Source organism: Aquarana catesbeiana, linkage group LG05 (genome assembly GCF_042186555.1).
Source record: "Aquarana catesbeiana isolate 2022-GZ linkage group LG05, ASM4218655v1, whole genome shotgun sequence".
NCBI lineage: Eukaryota > Metazoa > Chordata > Amphibia > Anura > Ranidae > Aquarana > Aquarana catesbeiana.
This window is the reverse complement of record NC_133328.1, coordinates 583,481,340-583,498,973: the sequence shown is the minus strand read 5'-3', so window position 1 is coordinate 583,498,973 and position 17,634 is coordinate 583,481,340. Positions and strand designations below refer to the sequence as shown.

At 42.9% G+C, this 17,634-nt stretch overlaps 1 protein-coding gene across 49 annotated transcripts in view; it reads right to left on the bottom strand.

Moving 5' to 3' along the window:
* RIMS2 (regulating synaptic membrane exocytosis 2) overlaps window positions 1-17,634 on the bottom strand; it is a 911,223-nt gene that overhangs the window by 498,125 nt on the left and 395,464 nt on the right. For all 49 annotated transcript variants that reach the window (XM_073632100.1, XM_073632110.1, XM_073632087.1 and 46 more), the window contains one exon: window positions 14,559-15,472. In XM_073632100.1, the coding sequence (XP_073488201.1) occupies window positions 14,559-15,472 (914 nt within the window). The remainder of the gene's footprint in view (window positions 1-14,558; window positions 15,473-17,634) is intronic.

Genomic DNA, 17,634 nt, shown 5'->3' with positions numbered 1-17,634 from the left:
TTAAAAATCAGTAGCTACACATACTGTAGCTGCTGACTTTCAATATTAGGACACTTACCTGTCCTGGAATCCAGCGATGGTACCCCAGGCGATGTTTTCATCAGCTCTCGGGTGCTGCCGCCGCCATAGCCTGTAAGAGAAACCGGCTGTGAAGCCTTTCATGAAGCGCTCTGTGCTTCCTGAATGTCCTGGCCTAGAAGGAGGAAGAGGGCCGAACTTCTGATGTACCTCGCCGTGGAAGATGGGACAGGAACCTGTCAAAAACAGGTACCTGCTCCCCCCTGAAACGTCCCAAATGTGGCAACGGAGGGGGGGAAGACAGATAAGCTAAGCTTTCACTTTTGGGTGGAACTCTGCTTTAATACCGTGATCAGTGCTAATAAAATGAACTGGCACTGTAATTAATGACACTGTGTTGGAAGGGGTTAACATCTAGGGCAATCAAGGGGTTATGCGTGTGCCTAACAATGTGTAAGGCTGGGGTCACACCGCAGCATGCTCCGGCTCACAGCAGGAGTGCGGTACGTCCCCATTCACCAATTCAGGTTCGATTTCAGCCTGAATTTTTGGCTGAATTCGGACCTGAAATGGACCAAAAGATGCACAGGACTCCTGTGCAATTCGCACCGGAGCCCCTGAAGAGATGTGTGAACCGGCTCAATAGAGAGCCGATCAAAATCTCCTGTTATGCCAATTGGATGCACACTACTGCATCCAATTTGCAATAGTGTGAACCCAGCTTTATGCTTGTATTCCCTGCATAGCAGGGAAAGAAAAAACAAGATCCCCCGTTTGTGAACACATCTCTATATTGTTTACAGTGCTAATCACCAGATCCCGGCGGTCAATCATTGGCCGGGAACCGGTGATCGGCATGTGCTGTAAAAAAAAAAAAAAAAAAGAAAAAAAAAAAAAAGAATTACAGCACAGCCGAGCTGACGGGCGTGGTTGCACGTGCATCCCCCCTCACCCCACCAGAGCACATAGATCCTGTACTAGGTATGTGATCCAGTGCAGGAAAGACACTCTGCCGTCGTATATATGTAAGTTATATGGTCGGCAAGCGGATAAACAGATTTCTAATTCATATTAAGGTGCCAATTTCCCTTATTAAGTATACAAGACTGCGTGCTGTATGAAGGTCAATGCTCCTCACCTTTGCAGTGAAGAACCAAGCAGCAATGTTCCAAGTCTCAGCCAGCACCAAACATTCACATTGATTATAGCTATTTGACTTTGCAAAAACTTCACCAAGATGGGCCATCTGTTCTTTTCAAAGCACAAACGAAGATTCTTTTCATCAGATCACTACTACTTCTATCAATAACAAGCCATCAAGCACTAAACAGCATAAACACTATTTCAATATTAGCACTCATTCCCCATGTTCAGAACATAACCAGGAACACAGCGTTCCTTCCCATTATACACGGATCCACAACTGTTTCAGGTAAACACTGTAGCCTAAATGTTTATGTATCACAGCATGTGCTTATTTAGAAGTCCCAAGAGGATATGCAGTACGTTAAAACATATGGCACACTTTAAGATATCTGTCATCAAATCACGAGGGAGGAAGACATTTTCCATAATGTTAAACCTCTCACATTTTTAATTGGGTCATGACAGACCAAATGGACAATTTAAAGCAGTTGTAAACCGCTGGCCTTTTTTTTGGGGGGGGACCTGCAAGGTAAAGGCATAATGTGCTAGTATGCATTGCATACTAGCACATTATCTTAAACTTACCTTAAAACGAAGCCCTCCCATGCCGAGAAGTCAGCGCTGCAGGGGCTCTCATCTTCACCCATCCTACTTCTGGGTTCGCGGACTCCGGCTCTGTGACTGACCGGAGCCATGATAGCGTCACTCCTGCGCATGCCCGTGGGAGACGCTGTTCATGGCACAGGGCTCTGAAGGAAAGGCACAGGTGGCCATTCTTTCAGAGCGCATGCGCCATGATGTCACTGGCTGCATGTAATGTAAATGTCTCCTAAATGGTGCATGTTTAGGAGATAATTACACTACTTATAGGTAAGCCCTATTATAGGCTTACCTATAGGTAAAAGCAAAAGATGGAAGTTTACTTCCTCTTTAAACTTTTTATTTTATCTAAAGATGAGTAATAGGGCAATACGAGGGGAAAATAGGGAGATGCATACTAGCACAATATGGCTTTACTTTGCAGGTCAGAAAAGTAAATTAAAATTAATCCTGCCAGTTTACTTCCTCTTTAACCGCTTGACATCCGCGCTATAGCTGAATGACGGCTACAGCGCGGACCTGAATTTCAGGGAGGCCGTCATATGACAGCCCCCCCTGTGCACGCGCCCCGTGCACGCCCTACAGGGTGCGCATGGAGCGTGCTGTGATCACCAAGTCACTGAGACTCGGGTGATCACCAATCCGAGTAAGGGGCCGATCCCGGACCCTTACCATGTGATCAGCTGTCAGCCAATGACAGCTGATCACATGTTCAAAACAAAAGCTCTGTGATCGTTTTTTTTTTCTACTCACGCTGACAGCACAAGGAGAAAAAAAAAGCCGAACCCCAAGCTTATCAGCAAGGGACATCAGTCCCGAAGAGGAAGAGGCAATTCTGCCTCATATGTGCCACCAGTACTCCCTGCCAGTGCCACCTCACAGTGCCCACAAGTGCCACCTATCAATGCCCATGAGTGCCACCTATCAATGCCTGCAAGTGCCACCTATCAATGCCCACAAGTGCCCATCACTGCCACCCAGCAGTGCCCATCAATGTCACCTATCGGTGCCCATCAGTGCCGCCTCATCAGCGTACATCAATGAAGGAGAAAAATTACCTTTTTTAAAATTTTATAACAAAATATTAAAAAAAAAAAAGATATATTTTTTTTTAAATTTGGTCTTTTTACATTCTTTTAACAAAAAATAAAAACCGCAAAGGTGATCAAATACCACCAAAAGAAAGCTCTATTTGTGGGAAAAAAAATGATAAAAATTTAATTTGGTTACAGTGTTATATGACCGCACAACTGTCATTCAAAGTGCATCAGCGCTGAAAGCTGAAAATTGGTCTGGATAGGAGGGGGGTTTAAGTGCCCAGGAAGCAAGTGGGTAATATCCATTACTGTGTCTATTTGCTAAACTTTATTGAACAGATAGGTTTGCATATTTTAACTCATATTTGCTTATGTGTCTAATATTTATGTCATTTTGTTTCAAATAAGATAGATAGAGCGTTTTGATGCTGCAAAATTATACTTGTTATTAGCATATGTGGACAAACAGTGTGAGAACTTGCAACATACACCATATGGCCAAACGTATGTGGTGGTTTCCAGGGAAGAGAACTGTGAATTCTACAGCAGACAGACAGATTTATTTCTTTATTTATTACAGATACTTGTATAGTACCGTTAATTTACGCCGCACTTTACATATATATTATACATTCACATCAGTCCCTGCCCTCAAGGAGCTTACAATCGAAGGTCCCTAACTCACATTCATACATACACATAAATTAGGGCCAATTTAGACAGGAGCCAATTAACCTACCAGTGTGTCTTTGGAGTGTGGGAGAAAATGCAAACTCCAGACAGGTAGTGCCATAGTTGGGATTCAAACCAATGACTCTAGTTCTGCTAGGGCGGGAGTGCTAACCACTTAGCCACTGTTGTGCCCCAGACATTTGTGTGCCCCAACCTAGAGGTATCTGTTTGGTGATGGCCCTTTTCTGTTTCAGCATGACTGTGCCCCTATGCACAAAGCCAGGTCCATAAAGACATGGTTTAATGAACTTAAAGTGGTTGTAAACCCTTACAATCCACTTTTTTACAACAGATAAGCCTATAATGAGGCTTACCTGTAGCTACCGTGGATATCTCCTAAACCTGCACGGTTTAGGAGATATCCTCTGTATCAGCATGTGCTGACGTCATCGGCACATGCGCACTGAAGCAACGGCATGGCATGCACAGGAGTGACTTCATTGAGTGATGTCATCGCGGCTCTGGTTAATCACAGTGCCGGAGCCCGTGACACCCGGAAATATCTCCGAGAACGATGTCGCCGGCTGGAGCTGTGTCCGGGGAGCACTGCGGGGACTTCGATCTAAGGTGAGCATTTCATAATGAGCTAGTATGCTATGCATACTAGCTTTTGTCTTGCAGGTTTTTTTGTGCGTTTACAACCACTTTAAAGCGGTTGTAAACCACATAAAAAATAAAAATCGGGTCCTGGGCAGTTTAGGTCATAAAGTATGACTTAAACTTAGTTTTCAGGTAAGTCTGTCATAATGTGCTAGTATACGATGCATACTAGCACATTATGACAGACTTACCTGAAAACAAAGCCCTCCAGTGGCTCGCTGTCACCACTAAAGGCACTTCTATTTTCACCTGGTTTTCTTTCCGGGTTCCCAGGCCTCAGCGATATATATTTGTTTTACCTACATAAAATTTGTGACATGGGCATTCAAGAACATAGAGTACTCTGGTTGTGGCACAATTTCTGAATAAGGTATTGGAGAGAAAGATCTGGATGCCGCACACTGGATAAAGTAGAAAACTTGTCTATATTGTAGAGATAGGACCATCAAAAGTACAAACAATCATGCAGGATGTACAGGATCAGCTGACGCGTTTCACACTTGAAACTAAGTGCTTACTCATAGCTCCATAGCTTTATGGGACATAAAGTCTGAAGGACAATAAACTGGCCCTTTGTTTAGAAAGTTTGGAGACCCATGGTCTAGTGCCTTGGCACAGATCACATGATCTGCACTGGAGGGGAGAATTCCAAAGACTCCGGGAAAAGGAATTTCAGATTAGGGGGGATCTATCTGAAGCTTATGAGGATGGCGTAGATCTGCTCTAATGCTACCAAATGAAATAACCTTGAACAAACCCTTGGGGGCGGCATTCATTACTGTGGCCCAGTGATCATTTCCTTTGTAGCCTTCACAGTCCACAAACCTATGGTAGAAAGATATTGTTTTGTCTTTTCTGAAGGTCTCCTCACATAAGAATAATGAACAATCCCCTCATCAGCTGCTTGTTAAGCTCGCTGTAGGAATTAAAAACTTTGCGAATGTTAGAGTCGGAAAATGTGAGGCTCAGTGATGTGTAACAAAAATGAAAACAAAATAAGGAGGTTATGACATTTTCTGCTTCCTTCAGGATATTAACTCTGAAGGAAGTGACATGTAGACAAATTATCACCCATTTATTCCGCTGTCTCCAATCAGTCCTGGTGAGTCAGTCAATCAGCATGCTCTTTGAGAGCAGCGGGAGGCCGCTTATTTTGCCAACACAGTGTTCTTGTCCTCATGAATGCCTTCATTAGCTGAAGACGTGGCATCCCAGGACATCACCCAATGAGATCTCTTTAAGTCCACCACCCCCCCAATGTTCTACTGAATACAGCTGTATTTAAAGGAAACCTGTTATTAAAGAAATATGTTGCCATTGCTGACCTTTCCTTCTGACAATGCTAGTTGCCTGTCGGTCATGCTGGCTGCCTTACTTCAATAATATATAGCAAAAATTAATCCAAAAATAAATAAAAAAGTGGTTGCTTACCTTCAGTCCAGAGATTTTCCTATTTTTACACCAATAAATGTGTTCATTCTGATGGGCAGTAATATTCAACCCACTTCCTTAGCCCAGGATGTCCTGGACCCACCCGATCATATCTCATATCAATGGGAGAAATAATCACCCAAGGGCCAACTAAAGGTACCTGTACCTGGTCATTGAAAGAAGAAGTAGGACGGTGATGAGCTCATCTCTCTGTCACTCTGCACTCTCTTCCTATCAGCATGCTCCTTGTCAGTGCATGAACTGATTTGTTTCTTGCACTGTGTCTTCCTCTCACAAGGTCAAATGCAGGTAGGTACACTGCTTGCATTTCAAAAATTCCCTTAATGATGCACCAATTACAAATATACATTCATTTGTGTCTTTTATATTTGCCTCAAGTTCAGTTTTAAGTAACTGACCCAGGAGAACTTATTACTATTCTCTGACTTTTCTGGTCTGCATACTTGTTCTGACTCAATGAATCAAAAAATATTAATACCAGTGGGTCAGCATTAGAGCCAAGCAGTGACCATATTTAAAAGGAGGTCAGCGATGGCCCTAATACATCTTTTAACTAAATTTGGGGATACAGCCTATTAATAGGGCAAGTTTGATTTTGACACTGGTATGATATCTGCACCTCGCTGACCACTAGTTAAAGGAGAAGAGAAAACTCGTTTGGCTGTACTTCTTCTATGCATCACAGGAGTGCAGTTCGTTTTGCATTCCTGTGGCCCATTTTCAGCAAACAATGTCTGTCTGCTGACATCACAGTGCCGGTCCAGGCTCAGGCAAGATCGTGACATTGGGGTCAGGATCTGCCCACATGCCTGGACCGGCACCCGGCTCAGCCTCTCAGTGAGCCACTGAGAGCCTGAGCTTGCTGCTCCCACCCCCGCCACAGCCCAGCGCTCCAGTGAGTGAGGAGGGGGCAGAGCAGAGAGATGCTGACTAACAGTCACCAGCTCTCTGCTCGGGGAGCTGTGAGAACTGAGCGATCTGCGGTGTTAGATCGCTGGATTCTCAGTGTCGGATCGATGCTGCATCCACCTAGGTAAGTATGATTCTGCAAAAACCACAAACCCCATACTTCTCTTTTAAATACTTGAATATTTGCCCTGTCTAGCCCTCGTTCTGAGCTAGTGAATGGGCAGGCCACTGTGTATCCTGGCTCCAAGTACAGTGGAACCTCGGGTTGCGAGTAACGTGGTTTACGAGCGCTTCGCAATATTAGCTATTTTTAAAAACAAATTCAGAGATCACTGAAGTGGACATCACTACTCCAGTGGTCTCCACTTGCTTCCAGGACCCACGCTGAGCATCTGCCTTGCTGCATCGGAGGTTGTCTGATCGACAGGGGCGCCATTAAGAGAATGCTTTGCTTTTTTTGAATGAATGCAAAGAATTCTGTGATTGGATGAGGTGGAGAGCCTGACAACACCGCCCTGTCTCTTCACTTTGTCCAACCAGAGAACGCTCTGCATTTATCCAGAAACCGCAGAGAATTCTCTGAATGGCCTCTGTGCTGAGCAGGTGGTTTCCTGTGATCTAACCTTTCTCTAGTCACAACTAGAGTTATACTTCAAGACTGTTTTAGCACTTATTTTACTGATCCTGTGTGTATTCAGGTCTATAATATCCCAAATATGCCTAGCTTTAGGCCTGCTCTTCAGGAGGCCACTATTCATCTCTGTTTAATTTATAGCAGTCTGAAATCATCTATTGTAGTTAACTGTAACCGCTTGTAATAAACTAGAGGACATTAGAGGATCACTGGTCAATAACCTGATTTAAATGTACATCTCACATTACAAATTAGCAGACAAATATTACATTTGCTTAATGGGGTATAGCACTTTAGCAGCCTTGTTCACTGTGGGAGAAAAAATTATTTAAAGAGCTGAAAGCTTCTAGTGAATCAGCTCAAAAATCTCCATTCCCGCACGGGTAAATTGGTTCATTTAGGACTATCCTCTGAACAATGCAGATAGGTTAACAACCGCTATATGTTCCATTATTCCAGGATTATCATTTATGGGGCAAACAAAATATTAAAGAGCAATTGCAGCAACAAGGGAATCCCATCAGTAAGCTATAAATGTTATGCGGCGAACACTATTACTGTGCTAAAACCAGAAACGTCACTCAATTTCCCTTCACCGACAAGAGTTCTCTGTAAGCCAATACAGCCAGAATCCAGACAAAGCCTCATGAGGTCACTGGGAGTGTACTTCCTGAACCATGTGCTGCGGTAGTTCCTCACATTCATACTTTACAAAATACATCTAAACCTGATTGGTGGCTCTAAGAAACTCCTTCGGAGCCCACACATGAATCCTATCTTTTTTTTTCATTCAACCCCCCCAAAAATTGACTCGATCCCCCCATCCACACATTCAAGATGAATGGGAGAATCACTCCTGCTGAGCTAGCTTTCCCTGCCTTTAGAATACACTGATCAGTGCAGCCAGCTTATAGCCGGTGGCATAGATCATACTGGAAAACCCCAAAGGGCTGGTTGTACAGAATTTGACCGATATGCCCATACATAGATTGAAATTCGTCAGGTCCCTGCTGAACTGGCCAAATTTTGACCCATGTATGACCACCCTTAGTCTTGACGATTTACATCAGATAAAAAACCTGCCATGGACATCTCTGGGGATTCCTCTCCGGCAAAACCCTGCCACATTTTAATTGCCCCCCAACTGCTACCCCCTTTAGCTGCAGAGGCAGCAGCCAGGCTGTGCACATGCTTTGCTTCGTGGGAAGAATTATATCCCATTCTATCCATTTAAGTGAAGCTCCATGCAATGCTTGCTGGTGTGACATGCTAGTGTGGGCATCAAGGTGCTAAAGCAGGCCTTCTGACCGCCTGTCAAATGCTCTCTAAAGGGCATTCTGAAAGTAGATCCTTACTGCTTGTTGCATTCTACATTATATAAATTTATTTATTGAAAGGACAAAGAGTGGAAGTCCAGATCGCATGAATTAAAAGCACTGAGCTAACAGTATTTCTGCAGAGCTGTATCTACGATAGGACAGTGCAGAAGCAAGGGTAAATAAAGCTGACTTCTGGGCACAAAGATTTTTATTTAAATATATTCTTCAATTGCCAAAAAAGGCTGTGTATCCACTTTTGCCTTTACAAACCCAGAGCACCTTGTAGTGGTAACATCATTGTGGAAGAAAACAAACAGCAGAGTGCTGAGGTCAGTATCAAATTAAAAAAAACACTTTAGTATGGTTATGTCAGATTTTTACGACCCAAAGCAGTACAATTGTTTTGCATAGAAATTTGATGTTTTATATTGTAGGCCTGTAATTCTCAGTAATAACACTTACATTTGTCCAAACAAGAGTCTAGTAGATGTCCCGGGTATGATAAAGTTTGAAACACAAAATCATAAATTATAATATAATAAATAACTATAAATAATTATAAAAAATAATAATATAATTCCCCACGATTCACTATCGCTCAATTCTGCAAGTTTTTTAATTTACTATCACTGTTTTCTAGCTGGTCTAAAACTACTTTTGACGTAAAGGGACACTTTTTGGTTGCTATTGGCAATCTCAAGTTTCCAGGCAGAAAGAACAGTATATATAATATAAAACTGCATGGGCAGGACAAAGCACTAGGGACAAAAGGGATGTGAAATGATTTCATACTATAATGTAATCTGTAAGATTACAGTTCACTGTTTGTGTTATGAATTTAGTACTTTTTGAATTTGCCGCCAGGCTCCGCCCCCGTGCATCGCGGCGCTTGCAGGGAACAGAGCCTGGCACACAGAGGTATCGGGCGGAGGACAGAGCCCACAGATACAGCGGGGGGACTTCGCAGGATCCTGGTGACAAGGTAGGTAACCTGCACCATGATCCTACAATGCAATCCCGAGTGTGGCTCGGGGTTACTGCTAATGGTACTGAAATTTAACCCCGAGCCACACTCGGGAAAAGTGCCAGGGAGGTTAAAATAAGCAGCACACTTATACCCCGTACATGCGATAGGATTTTCCAACAAAAAATATTCGATGGGTGCTTGTTGTCGGAAATTCCAACTATGTGTAGGCTCCATCAGACATTTTCCATCGGAATTTCCAACACAAAATTGGACATCTGGATCTCAAATTTTCCGACAACAAAATCCGTTGTCGTAAATTCCGATCACGTGTACACAATCCCAATGCACAAGGTTCCACGAATGCCCGGAATCAAGCAGAAGAGCCGCACTGGCTATTGAACTTCATTTTATTTGGCTCATCGTACGTGTTGTACGTCACCTGGTTCTTGACGTTCGGCATTTCCGACAAGATTTGTGTGACCGTGTGTATGCAAGACAAGATTGAGCCAACATCCGTCGGAAAAAAAACATGGATTTTGTTGTTGGAAAATCCTATCGTGTGTACAGGGCATAACATTGAAGTTAGCATGAAACAGTGTGGATAGAGAACACCTGAGACCAAGCAGCTGTGATCAGTGTGAGGCTGTAGGCATCACTGAGAAATCAGAGACCGAGGATGACAGGGAGCCAGCCAGCTCAAAGTGTGGATATTAGCGGCGTTGTTCTAAGCTGCACAAGAGGATGACATCTGTCAAAATGCCTGGTGGATGTCGGGAAAGGGCGCGTGCATGACGTGTTTCCAGGGACTTTGCCCTTTTTATCAAATGCATTTAAAAAAAGGGGCAAAGTCCCTGAAAAACACGCCATCTCCCGATATCCACCAGGCACTTTGACAGCTTTCATCCTCGTGTGCAGCTTAGGACGACGCCACTAATGTCAATACTTTGAGCTGGCTGGCTCCATGTCATCCTCAGTCTCTGTTTGCTCAGTGAGGCCTACAGCCTCACACTGATCACAGCTGCTTGGTCTCAGGTGTTCCCTATCCATGCTGTTTCATGCTAACTTCAATGTAAGTGTGCTGCTTATCTTAAACTGTTTTTTATTTGATACTGACCTCAGCGCCCTGCTGTTAGTTTTTTTCCACATTGAGGTGATCCTACCCAGATCTTCTGCGGGAGCTGCAGAGGTTCCAGTCTCAGTCCCTTCTTCTGTTCAGTCATTGATTGATCTATCCATCCAGTTGCCTCATCCATTCCTCTACCCTGTAGATGGTCTACAGATACAGATGAAAGTTCCAATGGACCAAGGGACTCTGCACTTCTTCTAGGAGCGCCATATGTACTGCATACTTGTACACTCTTTGGATTTGCTTTAGTGATAACATCATCACTGTGCTGCACATACCTTTTGCAGAGCAGAGCAGTGGGAAGGGCCCAACAGGCTCCATCCACTACAAGCTGCCTGCAAATAACTATAGAAGGGGTGGATACAAGATCAGTCACTCTGCACAAGCAGAGAGAGCAGCAGTCACCAGTCTTTATCACAAGAAGACTCTTTATAGAGGTAAAGTGTCATGCTGGATTGCTGCGGAGATCCGGAAGAAACACACAAAGGACACCAAGAATCAAGTAATAATACGCATGCCCCTTATCTTAAAAATCATTTACTTACAGCAGTGTTCAGCTTTAAAGTTTATTAAAAGTACCCCATAGAAGGGTCAAATTTTGGCTGATTCCTGCTGAATCAGCTGAAATTTGAGCCATGGGTTACCCAGCAAAAACCCAGATGGACAAAACAAGGTGTTAAATTATCGACCAAACAGTGACTGTATCCTATTATATGCAGTCAATGGGGTTGATTTACTAAAGGCAAATAGACTGTGCACTTTGCAAAGTGCATTTGCACTCTACAAGTGCAGTTGCTCCAGGGCTTGGTAAATGAGGTAAAGCTTCACTTTGCAAAAAATACCCAATCGCATAAAAGGAAAATTAAAAAAATAAAATGCATTTTTTCTTGCACATGATTGGATGATGGAAGTCAGCAGAGCTTCTGCTTTACTAAGGTCTGGAGCAATTGCACTTGCAGAGTGCAGAGTCCATTTGCCTTTAACCTTACTGTTTGTCAATGCCACTGCAACCAGCAGTAGAAATTCCTCCATCCACTTTGTTAGCATAGATGGGGAATGGACTAAATTTCTCTCTACAAAAATAACATTTGATAATAAAATATTATAAATAACAAGGAAGTATGCAGTGAAAATCCAGCAACTACAATTTGACATGGATAAAAAAATAAATATTTCCACAATGAACTTCTATACAGAGTGTATAAAAGAACAAACGTAACACAATCATCTGCTTCATTACCTCCACTGTGTTAGGGCAGCTTATCTAGTAAGGCAGTGCAAAGAGCCATGGTGGTGTGCAAAGTGCAGTAAACTATAAAATAATCAGATTAAATCTCTACAAGCAAGCAATGGAGAAAACAAAAATAACAAAAGCTGATCTGCGATTTGATTCTGTGGCTTGTCGTAGATCATTGTTCTTTGAAGTACTTCTTTGGCTAGAAAGAAAACTCAGTGATGACCAATAAAACTGTAGAAGGATTTAAAGTCCTACACAATTTTAACTTTTCACATATTTACGGCTTTATTTAAAGAGAGTGAATTCTTAAAGTGGAAGTAAACCCCCCTATCGTTTTCAGCCAAGGAAGCTGCCATCTTTGCCTCTGTTTAATCTACAACTGCCATGATGCTGCACATGTGATCAGTTATGACACCAGCCATTGGATGGCTTGACAGTTTGGTTGAGTGCACAACCAATGGGAGTGTTACATTTCCAGCACGTGCCAGGAATGAAACTGTTTTATGGATGGGTTTACTTCTGCTTTAAGTGCAGAGACACTTAAAAACTTAAGTTGCAACCAATCAAAATTCATGTTGTCCAGGTCTGATGTTAGTAGAATGAATCCTGATTGGTTGCAATGGAATATTAGACTTAAAGTGTTACTAAACCCAGGACCCTGCATTCACTATATCTGGTCTCTCACAGTACACAGAACACAGAAATGCAAAAATGTTAGTAAATACAAACTGCTAAATACCGTTTCTCATCAGCAGTATATAGCAATCTTATGACTTCTATCAGTGCCTGGTTAAAGCTTGTACGAGGAGTTTTCATTCTCCTCTGACTGTCCTGTCCCCTGACCCCTGACCCTCTGTCTGGACAGTGATGATTGGCCCTGTGCTGAACACATGCACCTTCCCCCCCCCCAAAAAAAAAAAAAAAATCTCTAGCAATGCACACCAAACTGAGCATGTGCAGAATCCCACCTAGGTCTCTGTGCTATCAGGAGATGGGATAGGGACAGTAAAAGAAGGGGGGATCAGAGAAGCCAGGATCAAACAGGTTTTTTACACAATGTGGAGGATTAACCCCTGAGGTTCCACAGTGAGTATAACAAGAGTGCTTTACTGCATATACAGACTGATTTTACTGTTGTGAGTTTAGTAACACTTTAAGAACAGCACTTGAATAAGGCAATGAGATGTCAGTATGATAGTATTCTAAATATACAACTAAATATCATTACAATGTTCAAAGGTGCTCTGATTGGGCAAAAGTCCTACAGTTTTGGGTAGTATTGAAATCTCTGGGTACCTGCACATCAGACATTAAAGCAGCTTTCAGTATTCCTGTGACAAAGAAGTGTATCGCCAGCCTTTTTATTATTATTTTTAGTTTTTAGATAGAACTTCTGTAGTCTGTGCCCCAGCTAGGGTAGCCCACCCTCCGTATTTGCCCTGGAGACCAATTGATTGGAAAGTCTAAATTTTATAGCTGTTGTCAAGACAGGCAGCAAGGGGAAATCCTCCAACGGGGACGCCATTAGATGACAGTTGTCAGTTTGAGGAACTTTCCTCTCATTGTTTCTCCAGGACAGTAAAAAAAGATTTAAGGATTTAATAATTCCATATGTATCCAAATCTAAAAAATTGTTTTGACTACAGATACACTTCAATTATAAAATGCAAAAATTAACTTGTAAGAGCCGGTTCACACTAGAAGCGGCACGACTTGCAGGTCGCCTAACCGAGGCGACCTGCACACGACTGCCACGGCGACTTGCAAGACAACTTCTGTATAGAAGTCTATGCAAGTCGCCCCCAAAGTAGTACAGGAACCTTTCTTCTAAGTCGGAGCGACTTGTGTCGCTCCGATTAGAACGGTTCCATTGTACAGAACGGGAGGCGACTTGTCAGGCGGCTAGGTCGCCTGACATGTCGCCCTCATGTGAACCGGCTCTAAGAGAAAACTATTAGACCTTTTTATTTTGGCCCTGGGCATGGACCAAAAAAATGTTATCTTATGAGCAGTTATGGACTGGAAAACAATACTGTGCTTACCTTTGAACTAACAATAGAGAACAATGGCTGAATGGCCAAAGATTTTAGGTATGCAACTATGGGGTGATGTGATGGCCATTTCATGTCTATGGGCCCCTTATTAAAGCTACTTTTGAATGTTAGACTTTACCTATGATAACTTCAGAGAGCCCAACCACACTGATCTGCAGCTTTGAAATCGTGCTGAAGTAGCGCAATTTGGAAGCCGCACTGGTGTGAACCAAGGCTAAAGAGGGGTAGACAATTTAAGCATGGGCTGTGAATCTGAAGCTTCAAGTGTACTTTCATTTTAAAAGGGATACCCAGATCCTCCTGAATATGTATTAGTTCATTTTTATTGTCCACACAGAATTATACATTGAATGAGCCTTTGTAATCATGATTTATGACTTAATGGATTTCCTGTGTATACTGTGACTTAGCACTTATATATTCAGGAAAATCAGCCAATTATATTCAACCTACAAAGTATCATAGCTGCACAATTCATCTACCAAGAAAACTGCAGCTGAAACCAATCTGTCCATCTCTCATACAATAATATGACCAAAAAAATCAAATACCAAATAACTGTTAAAACTGAGATACAACTCCAATCATAACTTCATTTCAAAAACATTTGTGCACAAGTTATTCTTAGAACAGACAGAACAACACAGAGAGAATGCGGAAAGATTGATGAAATCATGTATGTAGGTAAAATTCCACACCGGGATATGGAGCCAGCTGAGAGTCTTACCTTTCTCACTCACACTTTCACTTTCAATCTCAACATCATCACAACTCGTGTACTCCGGCGTTGAAGCCAGCTCTTCTTCCGAGCTGCTCAACGAGATCTGGCGTGTTTTACCTCCCTTTTTCGTTTTATGAGGCTTGGGCGGTGGTGGCCTGACAGATTCAGACTGGTCTGAACTAAGTGAGTCATTCCTAAGCATGGTTTCCATTTTTTCTCGTTTGGTTTTCCTCACGGCAGAACTTGGATCCAAGTGTTGCTGCTTCCGTAAAGAATCACTGCGCCTCAACTCTGGCCTATCGTTAGGAATAGGGCTCCTCCTAGGAGTTGGGGGACTATGATTTGAGTTCCTTTGTCGACCAGGACTTGGCCCCTGCACATCTCTAGTTCTTTCTATAGAATAAGAGCGCTGACTCTCCATGGCCGCCCTACGTTCAGATGCAGACCTTTGCCGTGACGGTCTGTCTAGCCTCAGCATTGACATCCGAGACTCTTCTAACTCTGTGTGAGCTAGAGAAACGTCACTATGTCTCCTTTCATGTCGCGCTCGTGAAACCTCCGCATGGATGCGCATCTGTTCTTCATAAGGTTGAGGTTTTACTGGATATCGAGCCAAATTAGGGTCACTCCTATACCTCGCTTGATACTCCTCTTCCCGCCTTTGTCTCTCATATTCATCCCTGTCCTGAATGTCCTCCTCATCTACCGAATACTCATTAGAATGCCTCCGACTTCTCCGGTAATCATCGTGCTCAGGTTCATCATACATCTGAGGCCCCCGCGGCGATCGCCGGTCAGAAAAATCTGATGGTGATCTAGGCATTGCGCTGTCTGATGTAACATACTGTGAATGTTCCCCTATATCGTCCCGAGAGTCGTATCTTTGATTCTGGTCTCTGGATATGGATGGACTTCTTTTCCTGTAACATGAAACACAACTGCAGTTACTCTTTGTAGACAATGTGGTCTTCAAACATGCATTATAGCACATATTATGGACAATTAAAGACCATTTAGAGGTTACAGTCCTGTTTTTTCTGGTTTGATTTAATGAGTATGTAAACCCAACAAAAATGTAACAGCTTACTTGTCTTTTGGTGTGGTGGCTGCATTGTTTTTTTGTTTTTTTTTTTAAGTATTTTTACCTCACATTATTCACGCGTTTATTCACACATCTGTGAGTACATTGTATGACAATTTCTTAATAAATGACTAGTGTGGGATAATGCAATAGGCCGGTGCGCCCTTTTGTGTTTGTTTCTTGTAGTTGATCCTTGCCATTAACACGTTTTCTGTCCTAGGGGGACAAAGCTCACTGACTGTACTGTATTTATGTACAAGCAGAGTTGTCAGACCAGGCTGGTCACTCCTGAATTGGACTATGGAACACCACTTCCACAACATAAGTGGGGATGTTCTGTAGTCAACAGAAGAGAATACAGCAGGGCTAATAACATAGCTTTTTCAGATTTCAGAGGCCGAGTGCATAAGAAGTCAGAGCTCACTGGATTTCTGACAGGGACAACAGGTATATGTTTGCACTTATCAAACAGATATATCTATATGCTTTCAATTGGTTTACAGCACAAAATGGAGGAAATATAAAACGTTAGGGTTTACATACACCTTAAAGAGGTTGTAAACCCTCCCTAGTGACTTTTACCTATAGTTAAGCCTAGAATAAGGCTTACCTATAGGTAGTGTAAATATATTTCACTTGTAGTGCACTGATGATGTAATCGGCACATGCGCTGTGAAGAAACGGACCTCTGTGACGTTTCTTCCCCCAGCGTGTGCAGTTACTGACGGCTCCCACGCGCATGCCCGGGAGAGACGTCGCTTGGCTCCAGCCAGTCATAGAGCCGGAGTCCGCGGCCCCCAGAAGGAAGAGGGGTGAAGATGGACGCAGCCTGCACAGGGGACAGCGATGGATTCGTTTGCAGGTAATTGTCACAAATCGGGCTAGTATGCGATGCATACTATCCCATTATGCTTTTAATTTGCAGGGTTTGTAGGGAGCAAAAGAGAACGTAAAACCCATCAGGGTTTTTACTTCCTCTTTAAGCTAAACCCCTCTTAAAAAATCAAGGCATCCCTCAAATGTCCTCAAATACACCACCAGGCTAAAGCTGGAGTTACCAGATTATCAACCAGGGTCTGGCCTCCACGTCTAAAGAACAAGAATGCTCCCTGGTGCACCAGTAACAACAGTTTCATACCAGACTGGGTTAACATCTGCCCTGTCTCTGGTTTTCATTAAATTTCTAATCTCTATCTATGTATCACATTTTAAATCAACCAACCACCCATAACATGGAATAAGTACACAAAAGGCAACATTTTAGGCATTATTTTCCGCTATCAGTCTACGTGGAAACAATCATCTTTATTGCAGATTTCTGTGCTCTGACTGGTGAGGCTCCAGCTTATTGAGTGAAATGTGTTGTAGCCCTCTGTAATCTATCACCAAGCCTCAGGATTAGAGGGAAGTGCAATAATGCCTCGCTGAAGAAGTTTTATCATTTGTCAAGTTGGTAGTGGAATGGAACACAGCTCCTAAGACAAACTCCATCTCCTTTATCATTAGTTGAGACTGAGCAATAATATCTACGGATATTACAAGTACGTTATAGTTCAGCTGCGTACTGACTGATATTGGGGATGTGGTTCTAATGTTCAAGAGTAACTGTGTTGTAAGAACAGATGTCAATGTACAGCAATCCTTAAAGTCTAAGTTTCTGTAAATTGGATTTTATTTTCAAAACCAGCTCAAGGGAAATGATGGCATTCAATGAGTAGTGTCTTGGGTGCTAGTGGCTGCTTTAGCCAGTCATAGACAATGCAATTTTCTTTCCTGCAACCACGGGCTCTAGGAAAAAAAAAAAAGAAAATCGCTTGATTCCCCCATCAACACAGTCAGTGCTGATGAGGAAATCCCTCCCGCAGAGCTATTGTGTTCTCCCAGCGGGGGGGGGGGGGGGGGGGGCGAAACACAATGGTTGTTGTGAGCGGCTATAGCCACTGGTAATCACAGCATGAAATATCCGACATGTTGGTTGTACCCACGTCGTACAACAATTGA